The 14,142-nt window shown below is 40.4% G+C and overlaps 1 protein-coding gene across 1 annotated transcript; it reads right to left on the bottom strand.

Annotated features, from left to right (window-relative positions):
- Nucleotides 1-1,678: 1,678 nt before the first annotated feature.
- LOC115730445 (wall-associated receptor kinase 2-like) lies at nt 1,679-13,909 on the bottom strand. Its single transcript, XM_048273481.1, has 6 exons — nt 13,610-13,909; nt 13,064-13,577; nt 12,781-12,957; nt 10,543-11,561; nt 7,023-7,131; nt 1,679-1,878 (listed from the first exon to the last, which is right to left on the bottom strand). Exons 1-6 carry the CDS (start codon nt 13,907-13,909, stop codon nt 1,679-1,681), a joined length of 2,319 nt encoding a protein of 772 aa, XP_048129438.1.
- Between the last annotated feature and the right edge of the window lie 233 nt (nt 13,910-14,142).

Genomic DNA, 14,142 nt, shown 5'->3' with positions numbered 1-14,142 from the left:
GCGCCCTGTGACATCCAGGCCGAGGGCAGACGCTATGGATCATCGCCGCCGCCACTGTGCTCCGAGGTAGCGGACCCCGAGGAGTTGAGTGAGATCATTGAGCTGCCCATTAGAGAAGGCGGGCTTGGGTTCGGACCCTCCGGGTCATGGGGCGATGTGTAGTTGGCCGACAAGGTGGACTACGGTTGGGTGGAGGATCAGCCACGGTGGCTGATCGAGAGTGAAGACGCCGACTTTGGTGCGGAGTTTCCTCGTCAGTTTTAGCTGCTTATTTTTTTTTCTTGTTTCAATTTTTTTAAATACCTTTGGAGACTATATAAGACTATAGTTTTCTCAATACGGAATCATCTCATATCTATCCTTATAGTTCTGTGCGAACCAATTTCTTGGATCGATGTACATTAATCTTATATACTTGCATAATTCTGGCACTTATCTTGCTGTCCTGAGTTTGCCTAGAAGTCCTTTCCTTTGTCCTAAACAGCAAAAAAAGGCTCTTTCTAGCCGGGGTCGCGGGGCCGGACACGTGCCGAGCTCAAGAAAAACTAAAAAGGTAGAAAAATATAATTATTATTTCCAATAACTTCTCGCTTTTTATTCATTTCCTTGTATAATCACCCATTTTCTCATGCTTCCATAATAAACGATAAGCGAGTAAGGCCTCGTTAACAACATGTATAAATCGTGCACAGATCTAAGCATAGAACAATTTCAGGCAAATGGCATAGCCCAATGTCATCTCTTGTGCTATTCTCGATTTTGCCCAAACTTAAGGGGCATTCGTGCAAATAAATCATTTTTGTCTCCCCATTAGCATATATCACATCCAAACCGGCCTTCACACGGTACATGAATTCGTTATCGATCCTCTTATCGGACGGGAATGATTTGTGAAATCGTGGTTTTTTTAGTATTTAAATACTTTAAACACTCGTCTTCATGGGTTGGCTCTCCATTTAAACTTTTTGCTAGGGAAAGTTATCAGAAAGGAACAATAAAATGCAAAAACTCTCAACCCAGCAAGTGCTATAAATAAACATAGGGGCTCCGTCTTGATGAAGGGGAATTAGTAAGCAGTCTCTGCACCCATTACTAACTTTCATGAAAGACTTCATCACACGAGGATTTATCTTTGAATCGTCTCCTGCAGGCGGCTTTGAGTGGACCATTTAATGTTGACTCCACAACTTCGCCTTATGCAACCCGAAGCCATCTCACATCTCTTTATATACCCTGAACCAATCAAAACATATGAAGAGAGTTGAAGGAAGAACCATGGTCATCCATGAGTTTCTCTTGATAGTTGTGGTGCCTGGGACCGTAACAGAATCACATAGCGAAGCCCGGATGCTTATGGAAATCTCTCGATTTCATGCCCCTTCGGATTGAGCAACAGTATTCTCCACTATTAAATCTGTCAAAATGGGTATAAAATCCATTTCATAACCCACAAGCATTTAATCATGGTTATAATAATTTGACCAAAAAAAAAAGGTTATAATAAACTTAGTAGATCAACATGTAAGACAACCCATTTAATAGGCCGTAATAAATGAGTTATAAATGGATCTATTATAAACCCATTTACAATCCACTTAAGACAACCCACTTAGCTGGCCTATACTCTTTCTTGCACTTTTTTTTTCTTTTTTTTCCTTCTTTCTTTGATCTTTTCTTCCTATGAAGCCGGCGAGGCCCGTGACCCTCGCCGGCTACCGAGGCCTCTCGGACTCTGACGATCCTTGGCCTCCAGTGCCTCTCTAGTGTTGGTTATCTTCGTGGCAATGCTCGGCCTCTGGTGCACGGAGGCGGCAAGGGTGTTGCCAGAGGGTTTCGCGAGAGCAAACAACTTAGCATTATATTTGTCATCGTTACTACCTGAGTGAGTGAGGCAAAGCATGTCATGGTGGCTCCATCGCTTAGAATCAGGACCTAGTCCTCAAGGCACCAGTCACTAGGAGGCACACCCCCTCCCCCGCCCACCCGAGCTAGTCTACCATCATGAGTTGACACGCGATCCCCACAAGCTCGTTCTCACTTCTTCGCTTATTTCCGCTATAAATATCACACCACGGCAATGCCGCGAAACATTTGACTATTTTCTGAAAGATTCTCTCAAGGTGATCTGAATTCCAGTTAATCCCTATAGTATAAATGAGCAACTTCGTGAATTTTCTTCCAGAATTTTCCGGTACTGATGCAGGAAAACAAAAAGGGAATAGCGTGCTCATAGTTAACCCAGAATATCTAAGAAAAATAGTAACCTCGTCAACCAAAAACATTAATCTCGTACACGAACTCATATCACAAGATGCATTTTTTAATGTACATGCCTTTAGCCCTTTGGCTGATAGTTATTACCACGAATACCAATTAAAATATTTCGTTTCGCATTTGAAAAAGGAAAAGAACAGATAAATTTCTGCAAGTTCATCATCCGTTCTGCTTGTTCTCGAAGGCATTGCGAGCCATTCCGGGGTAGAGGATTTCGCGACGTACTCGTAGGCGGCTCAGGAGAGGTCGAGATACACCATGGCTTGTTGGTTTGAGCGCCTAGCTTCTGGACCGACTCCACAAGGCCCCGGTCACCAGCTTCATTGGTATATCACAATACAGAAATTAACGTTTTTCTGGCTTGTGGTCTGCCGGTCTTAGAAGAAAATAAAGAAAAAAGACAAAAGAAATAAAAATCAGATTTTTTAAAAGAAATAAAAACGAACAAATTCAGATTTCTTTAAATTATAAAAAATATAAAAACACGAAAATATAAAAAATTTCCACAATGATTTAATAATATAATTTTTCTTATAAATTTATAAGAAATAAGTTTTCCTAAATTGTATTAAATTTATAAGTATTTTAATAATATAGGTCGGATCGGGTATAGATTAAGAAATTTGTACTACGCACAAATGGGTCAATTTGGGTCGGACCATTTATGACCTGACCCGAACTCGCTCCTACCCACATGTTTGACAAGTCTATCCACTATGGCATCAATTGTCCCTCATTTAGAGTCGAATGTGACAACTTTACCAACCCTCCCATACCTTACATGGGGAACCGAAATACTAACATGGAAATATTCGATACCTCTGTCAAGAGCCGTGGGTACATGTCTCGTTATCGTTTTGAGCGGTCGAGTTTGCTATAACTCTTCTCAGTATGTTGAATCTTCGAGCAATTTTCTACGGCTCAAACTAGCTGAATTTTCCATGTCCAGGGCCAAGAACACCGCAGTCGGTTGCGACAAATCGGCTGTTTGCCAAGACCTCCATGAAAGTTTCCTTTCGATTGTATGTCTTTATGCAACAACCAACCAGAGGTCAAGGGAATTGGGTGAGTGGGGACGTCTCGATTCAGGTTGGGGTTCGATTCACACACTTTGCAAAGAGGCGGATTAAAAGTTTGAAAGAGAGATAGGAGAGTTAGAGTAGGACATACCCAAAGAAAAAATTAAGAGAGCTCGGTGGTGATGTAATTAGTAACACGTGATGAGCTTAATGCATCAGATGATCTCATTTATCTTCTAAATAGAAAACTTAGTAAGAAGGATATGAAAAGTTCCACTTTAGTTTTTTAATTATTTTTTTATTTTTTTTATTCTTTTTAAATATCAAAATATTGTTAATTTTTTGCCATGTCGGCACCAGCCGGCTAAACGGACTGAATTGGCTCAAACGCAAAAAATTTAGGACTAAATTGAGACAATTACAATAAGTTTAGGACTGTTTTGATAGTTTTCCCCGTTATCCAAGCATGTTTGATTCCCCATCACCCAGTCGAGAACTAGAGCGGGCTAGTTGTATTTAAGCTGGGAAGATCGCCAACCGACTGTATTGTATAGACATATATCATCTTTTGCTTATATTACTATATCTAGTATGTTATGTAGAGACTCATGTCCCAATAGAGAAATATTGGCGGTTCCATACTTTAACATCTCCATGAGACAAAAACGGATAATAATTTAAATGGAGTGTGGATATTGTTCAGAAGTTCCAATAAAAGAAAATTACTAAAAAAGCCATAAACTTATTGTAAATAAACCTTTTTGTATTTGTGCCAATTCAGTCAATCCGACTAATTTTGACCGAAAATCGCTGACGTGGATGCCAACCGTGCCACAAAGAGGCCGGTTCTCACATTGACATATTTTGATAGTACTTATGATGCTTAAGACACTCAAATAAGTGTCGTACAAAAAAATAAGTTAGGGCACTCATGGTAACCTTTTTCTCAAAAGAATCCAAAACTATGAAGATAATCATCAGAATACAATAGACGGTTTAAATATCTTCAGCGTGTTGGCACACACTATTTGGCACCTTGAATGTTGACCGGTATTGTATGAATGACTTGAGATAGTCGATCGAAATTACCTTATTTTCCAGTCAATGATGCCCAAACCCTTGCTCATCCATCTAATATTTTTAGTAGAAGCGACGCCTGGGACGATAACCATAAATAACTCTTATTTCTCATTATAAAATGCAGATAGGTCCATCAGATGCTAATCTAATGGTAACATCTAATTATCTCAGCTACTTGGTGAAACATCTACGCACATATTTTTCCTTTACAACTTTTCTGATAGAATACGTAGCTTTATAAATTTTTTTTTGTTGATCTTTAAATTCATATCCAGCATACATGTTGTGCTAGTTGACAAAGTAGAAATAAATATTCAATTTTCTGTTTGGAACCTGTATGTTATCATCAAGTGTTCGCATGTGACGGCAACCACAATTCAACACTACTTACGTCACCTATACATAGAAAGTTGGAAGCCGCTAGCCTGACAGTTTGATAATACTGTCATTATTTCTAATCTCATATTTTTTAATTAATGAGTGCTTTATGCAAAACACGTGATAATGGTGTATGGATTTACGGTAAAAAATAATCGACAAGACTGTTAGACTGTCAAGAAAGCATTTTCCTAGAAAGTTTCATACCATTTTCTATTATATTCCAAATAAGCTTTCATTGTAGGTCTAACCGAAGTTGTGAAAAAAAAAAAAAAAAATTCGTCCCTTTAGGTGTTCCCTAAGGCAACAAAATAGGCAAATTTGTCACCATACACTGCAGTCAACGACGACGAAATTTACTTTTGTCACCTTATGCATGCCCAAAGGTGATGAAGAAATGGTTTTTGTCACCTTTGGGTCGACGAAAAGCGTCCGAGTCTTAGGTTTATCGCCTTAAGGTTGATAAAAGGCAATCAAATCCTCAGTTTTTAAGCCTTAGGTCATATCCAAACTCGACAAAAACAAATGGTTTTTCACTATAGATATATTTAAAGGCGACGAAATTTTATTTTTGTTTTGAAGTTTTCCCTCCTCAGTGCCACCAAAGTTTCAATGTCGTCACTTAAGCCTAAAACTAAGATGAGAAGATCATAATTTTTTGGAAAATTTTCAAATAAGAATTTGAAGTGGATTTTATTTCAAATAAGGGTTTGAAATACCCTCATTATTTCAAAAAAAGATTTGATCAAGGGTATTCTCGCCATTTACTTTATTGAGTTTTTTTCTTTTTTTTTCCTTTTTCTCTCTTCCTCCCCAGGCCATCGCCGGGCCATTGGCAGAGGTCATTGGCATCAGGCCCTCGTCAGATCTGGTGACCTCGCCCACCCAACCCATGTGAGGGAGACCCTCTCCTGCGTCGACTAGCGCGGCCCTTGCCGGCGTCGGGCAAGGGCAGGCCTCACATGAGGATGGCGATGGTCGGAGGAGGGAAGAGGAAAATGAAAAATAGAAAAAAAAAAAAAAAAAAAAATTCAAAAAGAAGGAAAAAATTACCCTTCGGTCAAGCCTTTCTTTGAAACGATAGAGGCACTTCGGGCATTTATTTAAAATAAGTCCACTTCATGCCCTTATTTGAAAAAATGATGGCATTTAATACCCTTATTTAAAATTTTTCATATTTTTTTTTTTGGCTCTATGTCCGACCTAAAGTGACAAAACCATTACATTATCGCTTTAGGCCTAATATAAGGTGACAAAGTTTTATATTTATTTCCATAAAATATAAATTAGTGCCAAGACTAATTTGCATATGATATAAATTTATCCAGGTATATTCTCCCATTTTTTCAGAATCCTTATTCTGACGGTCGAGCATGTCTCTTCTAGAGCTACAATCTATCCATGAATTATATATTCCATCTTTAGATTGCATCTCTAATTAACACTAGTCTGGTAATGCGTTACATGTTATCTCTCACTTGCTACACCCCTTTTTTGCCCTGATATAACTCTAGTTTTCAGAAGACGGGTCGCATGACTTGGTTGATAAAGACTGACAGAGGCTAATGGTAATTATTGTACGCCGACGGTGCTCCTATTTAATCTCTGGACAGATTATAAATGTTAAGAATTGTAAAATGGAAAGGAAAGGACAGTTTATTGCAGTTTGGCTTTTGGACTAGAATGCGAAAATTCCTCGTATCAGTGTGATTTCCATTCACACCTAAATTTCGCCTAATCACTTAGGAATTAATCGTAGAAAAATTTGGGGCCGGCGTCGGTCTCTAAATGAAAATATTAATTAACTTGAGCATTTGGCATATAGATTGTTCATTACATTTCAATCGGATCAGCGGTGAGTGAATCTGAACTTAATTAAATGGTCTGAGCCCATGAGAAAGGGCAAAATTTGGCCAGGGCATGGAGACTAACGCTGGCCGAATTTTACAAGAGGGTTGGCTTTAATTGGGTTTAGTTGAGCTTAATTCAGCTCATTAAAAGTATCATTAGGGGTACGTCGCGACAATTCCATGAGGTAATTGAAATTGCAGCTAAAATGGAACTAAACTAGTATGCCATCGCCAATAACATGCCTATAGCAGGAGGCCACAAGCATCTATGCTAAGCTGGTAATCAACAGTTTACTTACACGCCTAAGAATCTCTTGATGAAGAAGAAACAACCCATTACTGTTCGCATCTACCACCACCAACTGGTGGCATGACATGGTTTTTCGTGCTATTAGGGCCCGGTGTTCACGGTCCCAAGTACAGTCCATGTACATGGTGGCATCGGGTGTCTCTCCTAGCAAATGAATCGCCTCTTCTCGAATCAAATCAACACTACTCATCCACAGATGGTTAGATTTCGCTTTGATTTCCTCCAATTCAATCGTGACTTCCTTCGTGGTCGGCCTCTCCTCGCCTTTTATAGTCAAGTATCTCTTTGCAACATTGGCAACTTCCCTCGCTTGCTGTTTTCTTCAATTGCAATTAGTTCATCAACAATTTCCAAAAGTAGTTTTTTTTTTTTGCCAATGCCGCAAGAAAATGGATTGCCAGGCTCCTCTCTTCTTCAGGTCGGTCAAAAGAAAGTGCCTCCTTCCTGGTTATCAGCTCGACTAGCACGATCCCGAAGCTGCGAACATCGCTTTTTTCCTTGTCAGTTGGGTTGCGTGCATGTATTCAGGGTCCAAAAGTATCCCAATGTCCCCTGTGCAAGAGTGGTGTATTGAGTTTGATCAAGTGGGACTAATCTTGATGCTCCAAAGTCAGAAACCTTAGCGATGTAATTCTCATACAGTAGGATATTTGTCGACTTGACGTCATGATGGATTATGGAAAAGGAAGCTGTGGAGTGCAAGTATGAAAGGACAAGGGTAGTATCTGAAGCGATTCTCAATCGAGAATCCCACGGCATACTAGAAGACTTGTTTGTTGGAACCAAAACAGTAACGATGGCTTTGGAATTTTAGAACAAGGATACAAATACAGATCGGAGGGAGAAAATATTCTTAGAATGCTTTCTGATGGCTTGATTGTAATGCTGAACGAGGGCTCTATTTATTGCTAAGGCTGTAATATTCTCCTATGACTTTTCTGCCCAGACAGACATGACATTGAAGATGAGCCATCGCCCAAATTTTCTTACAAACATGAAGCAACAAAAAATCGACACAATAAATGCTCTTGAACCATCCGTAGCCTTCACGCAATAAAAGTTAAAAACATTATCCAAGCCATCGGAGAACATGCTCATCTTTTCATGAAAAAATTCATTGACTTTTGGAGAGCTTCTTGTCTTCATTCTCCAATAAATGCAGTACAAGAACAAACGCGGTCTTCTTTTCTTCATTCCTGTTCATTCGCATGCTAGCATTTAATGAGGTCCCTCTTTACTTCCTTTTTATTTTTTTTTCATGGAGTACTGTCAAATTGACAATCAATTTTATTAATAATTTAACGGACTCCCTTAAAACTGATTTAATAATCAACAACACCAAGCATCTTCTTTAATTTTTTCAACGAATCCGCCTTCAATAGTATCGTCAAAATATCTACAAATTGATCTTTTGATCTGCAGAAATTAAGCTTAATTTCACCATTTTTTACTCGCTCACGAATGTAATGATATTTGATACCGATGTGTTTGCTTCTGCCATGAAAAATTGGATTCTTAGCTAATGCAATACTCGACTTATTGTTACACCTCATTTTAGTAGGACCTATTTGTTTATGTATTAATTTATTCAGCATCCTACAAAGCCATATCGTTCGACACGCCATTGTAGCTAATGCCATGTATTCTGCTTCAATTGTCAAGAGTGCAACAAGTTGCTATTGTTTCGAGGACTAAGAAATTACTCCCGATACAAGAAAGAAGACATATCCTGAAGTACTCTTCCGAGTCTCGGTATCACCTGCCCAATAACTATCTGTGTACCCCACTAGACTGAAGTTGTTAGTACAAGAATATAGAATTCCATAGTCATGAGTTTCATTGACATACGATAAAATTCTTTTTGCTGCCTGCAAATGTGATTGGCATGGTTTTTCCATGAACCTACTAATAATTCCCACTCCATATATAATATATGGTCTAGTAGAAGCCAAATATCTCAAACTACCAACAATGCTTTTGAAATAAGTGGGATTTATTAGTTCATCGATTCCTTCTTTCTTCAGCTCCAACCGTTTTATTATAGGAGTCTGAATTGGTTTGAGCGATTCCATTTTTAGTTGCTTCAAAATATCATTTGCATATTTCTACTGTGAAATAAATATGCTATCGTGTGACTGCTTCACTTCAAGGCTAAGAAAATAGGACGTCAATCCTAAATCTGTCATCTCGAACTAGCTAGTCATAGCTTCCTGAATTCAATAAACATTTTTTCATAGCTCCCTGTAAATATCAAGTCATCAACATAAAGGCACACAATTATGATGTCATCATTAGTATTTGACTTGATATACAATGTATGCTCATACATATACTTTTGAAAATTATGCTCTAATAGGTACATGTCGATCGACGTGTACCAAGCACGAGGTGTTTATTTTAGCCAATACAATGCCTTTTTTAACTTGTAAACTTGATTTTCATGCCCTTTCTCATAACCCTATGATTGCTCCATGTAGACTTCCTCTTCGAGGATGCCATTTAGAAATGCTGACTTCACATCCATTTGATGGACCTTCCAACGGTTTTGAGCTGCAATTTCTAAGATCATATGAATGGTATCCATTCTAGTCACTGGTGCAAATACTTTAAAATAATTAATACCTGGCTTTTGCTTGATCCATCTTGATGTCTCTTCCCTTGCAGAGCTTAACATAACAATATTTCTTGAGAGAACTAGATTCCTTCATTGGATCGAGAAATTCCTAAGCCCATAAAGTAGCTCATAAACTGGAAGGCAATCAATTTGAAGTTCTTCATGGTTCTTGCTGCAACAACCATTTCTGAATCACTTCCGGCCACAACTACCAAAGTACTAACATGCAGATACACCGTCAAAACTCAAGTTGTGCTTTCAAATGAAGTTTGGCCTCCCTTTTCTTGAACTTGCACTTGACAGAATCATGAAAATCCGGCTTTACCAGGTTCAGGGGACCTTTTGGCTTCCCTACAATGTTTCATTCAGCTTGGGAACTATTTGCGCTTTGCATGTGACAGATCCCAGCACCTAAGTTGGATAAGTCCCACCAATTAGGCCACCAATCCATGCAAAATCCTTTAATGAGACAAACTTGCAGCAGGGTGATCATCATTCTGACAATGGATTAATTGATCCCTAGCCTAATACGACAGTCATGCATCTACTGCTTACGAAAAGTCATCGCTTAAGGACGCTGACCGTCACATTAGTGTCTGTCAGTATCTGAAAACATAAACCAACTCCTGACTTAGTACATTAAACATGAGGGAAACCCAACTAAAGCCTGTGTGTATGATACCCTCCCTATGTTCTGTTTATTCAGCAGAAAGGAAAAGAGAGAGTTCCATGGAACACCAGAAAGATAAGTACCTTTTACTATTGGCTTACAATGCTACTGATTTACAAAAAAATGAATAATGTGAATGTCAAAGGAATAATTTTGTACAATCTTCGCATCTGCCACTACTAACTGGGGGTATGACATGGTTTTTCATACTATCAGTATACCCTGTGTTCATTGTCCCAGTACTATTTGCATAAACAATGGAGTCGGTCATCTCTTTGAGCAAATGAACCGTCTCTTCTGGATTCTACTCGATAAACCCACGGATCGTTAGCCATTGCCTTAATTGCATCCAATTCAATTGCCACTTCCTTCATGGTCGGCCTCTCCTCGCCTTTTAATCTCAAGCACCTATTTGCAAGATTTGCAACTTTCCTCACTTGCGCATTATCTTCGTTTGCAATGACCTCCTCAACAATTTGAAACAGTCGGTCTTCTTTCAACTCCGAAAGAAAGTACATGGCCAAGCACCTCTCTTCTTCAGGTCGATCGAAGGAGAATGCCTTCTTCCTTGTCAACAGCTCGACTAGCACAACCCCAAAGCTATAAACATCGCTTTTTTCCGTCAACTGGCTAGTGTGCAGGTATTCGGGGTCTAAGTATCCCAATGTTCCCTGAACCATAGTAGACAATTCGTCTTGATCGAGCGGGACTAATCGTGAAGCTCCGAAGTCAGCGACTTTGGCAGTGTAATTATCATCCAAGAGGACGTTGGTCAACTTGATGTCTCGATGGATTATGGGGATGGAAGCTGTGGAGTGCAAGTACGATAGGACTCCTGCACTTTCCGAGGCGATTCTCAACCGGATCTCCCAGGACATCTTGGAGGACTTGCTTGGGCTGTGGATGTGATCGAAGAGAGTCCCATTGTTTACGAACTCGTACACCAACAGAGGCACTTCTGTTTCGAAACAACACCCCAATAGCTTGACCACATTTCGATGATTAATCTGGGAAAGCACTGTAACCTCATTAACAAACTGCTCGGTTTGGCTCTCATCCACAAGCTTGGACTTCTTAATCGCAACTACCATGTTATTTGGCAAGATCCCTTTGTAAACGGTGCCGAATCCTCCTCGGCCAACTATTTTGCTCTGGTCAAAATGCTCGGTGGCCTTCTCTAGGTCTTCAGCACTGAAGACCTTGGCGGCATTTGTGGTAGGGTCACGTTCATGTAATTGTTGCTGCAAAAGCAAGCCACCATTTTGCTTGTAGTATTGTTCTTTGAGCCTGATGAGTTTGCTTTTCTTGAGTCCCAAGTACACAAAGCCTGCACTGAATAACAGCACTGCTATGCCCACACCAACACCTGCGTGAAACACAAAGTTTGTTTTGTTAGAATAATTGTGATCAATGTACTTTCTGCAAATACTATACCATAGTCTCATTTGTCAAGAAACTAGGCAATTTAGGGACAATTTGAGCCTAACTTAGCGCAATAAATTTGGGTAACTAATCATCAAATTATAGTTTTGTTAATATCATTAAGCCGATATGCTTAATAAGGAAAGCTTAATTAATTCCAGTCAAGCAGATTTGTACCAGAGTGACTGCCTATAACAATGTTCGGAAATTTAAACTATCGAAACCCTTTTCTGTCTTAAAGACAAGCTATCCTCTAACAGAAATCGCTAATCGTCACCACAACATTTCGATAGAATACCATCTGTGAAATCTGGATTGATCTACACTAATGCGTAAACCGAAAGCTGTAATGGCAATTAGAACGAGCTGAGTGTCGATGCGGTTTTCCATTCACCCTCATTCTCTTGCCTTGCTGAAAGCTGTTTTTGAGGGTCTAGTTCTGAACTAATGTACATGTCAATTTATCTGTTGCATGATTGAGTCTAACAATTAAATAGAAGCGCTAAATTCACCATCTCCAACAATAGATATCGCTCCCAATGATGCAGAAAACGGCAAGAAATGTCATCTTCGAAGAACATTTGGCAACAACTTCTATTTTAAAAGACAAAGCAGCAAGCTTGACTTTAGGACTCAGAAAACAAATATTTCCTTCAGCGAGCTCGATGATAACGGATGGTGGTATGTTTTTCTTTTCTTGAATCAAGTTATAAACAAATGAGACTGACCAAATCATTGACATGTTCCAAGCCGTCCATGGAAACTCCAATTTTGCTACATCTGTATTTTCTTATAGTCTATCTTGACAAATTCAACGATGCATACTGGCGTGTCCGTGCTGAAATAGATTTCCAAATAGCAAGCATGGAACATCACCTGACTATATAATAAAGTCCTAGGGTCGCGATCACAAAAATGTTTTCACATTGACCCCGGATCATCGAGTCTTCCACGGCAAATGTGTCATGAGCGAGAGCTATCTTTTGAATCTTAATAGAGCCACCTGGAATTAGTAACTCAATTTGACGCTTAATCTCCATGCATGGAAATTTTTGTCAGAAGGGATAGAGATGGTTTTGTTGTAACCTACTCCAAGGAAGGGAAATATACAGGAAATATCGACAACAATCACAAAAATCAGCTGAAGAGATGGAAGAACTTACCCACCAAAATCACCAGCAAATGTGATGATTTACTATCAGCGATGCATCCTTGTGCATCTTCACCCTTCTTGCCATCACCATGATAACCCTTTGGGCATGAGCATGTATAACTCCCCTCAACGTTATGGCAAATTCCCTTACACGGGTTTTTCTCTGGATCCACACATTCATCAATATCTACACAAATCAAATACACATTAAAATGCTAACTCTAAAAAGGAAAAAAAAAAAATGAAACAAGAGCATCAAATTATCATCATTGAGCACTCGAATATGTACCAACCTACACAACCAAGGTATGGATTCCCCTCATACCCAGAAGAGCAATTGCATCGGTAGCCGGGCACGTCAGGGAAGTCGAAGCACTCGCTGTGCTCCTTACAGGCGAAGGTCGCTGGATCCTTCGCTGCCTCGGCGCAACTCTCATTCCAAACGGCCCAGTCGAGCACCGAGGGGACCAGCGTCCTGTTCCTCATGCCACTCAGATCCTCCCTACTGAAAGTGAAGGACTTCTCTTCGACTATGAACGCGTAACTGCAGGGATTGAAGCTCCACACGTTGGTGTGGTTGTTCCAGCTGCCCACGCTGGCGTTGGATTTGAGGAGCATGTCGGGTATCGAGGTCTGGCAACACCCGATCCCATTGGACGCCCCATCTTTCACGTCCTCCATCCCGGTGCACACCGAGAGGCAGCCGCTCGAGAAGCCCCAGCCGTTGGCTCCCTCAATCATGCCGAACGTGTCGCACCCGATGGCCGTGAACTTGTTCTTGGTGCTGGAGAAAGGGACGCCGCGAGCCTTACGAAGGCGGTCGAGCGCGGCAGCCGCACCCCAGACTCAGTGTAGCAGTCCTTGCCAATGTAAGTGTGGATGCGGAGTTCGCCATCGAGCGATATGTCCAGGGCTTCGATGTTGGAGTTCCATAAGTAGGGCTTGGGGGCGGAGGCGGGCGGGGTGACATTGCAGCGGATGGAGAAGTACTCGTTCAAGAAGCAGCCCTCTCCGATGCTGAAGGGGTAAGGCACGGTGACACCGCCGCAAGTTTCTTGACAGTTGGAAGACACAGTTTGAGATGACGATGACGACGCCAACATTAGTAGTAACTGTCCGACCACCAACATGATCCTCATTATCTCCGAAGGATTCCACGTTGAACCCATGTCTCTCTCTCTCTCTGTGAATTTGTTTTGTCGTGGAAAATGAATCGTGTGCGTTCTTATAGCGAAGGAAATGCGATTGCGTTTGCTCGTTGACAAAGCACACAGCCTTGAAGTTTCTCGTATTCTTGTTTGAGTGAGCATTGACTTGGTGTTTGAAAAGATCGCCGCCAACTACACTTTGTCCCACATGTTTGAGATTTGTC

Source organism: Rhodamnia argentea, chromosome 2 (assembly GCF_020921035.1).
Source record: "Rhodamnia argentea isolate NSW1041297 chromosome 2, ASM2092103v1, whole genome shotgun sequence".
NCBI classification, from domain to species: Eukaryota; Viridiplantae; Streptophyta; class Magnoliopsida; order Myrtales; family Myrtaceae; genus Rhodamnia; species Rhodamnia argentea.
The sequence above is the reverse complement of the archived record's forward strand: the minus strand, read 5'-3'. Positions and strand labels throughout refer to the sequence as shown.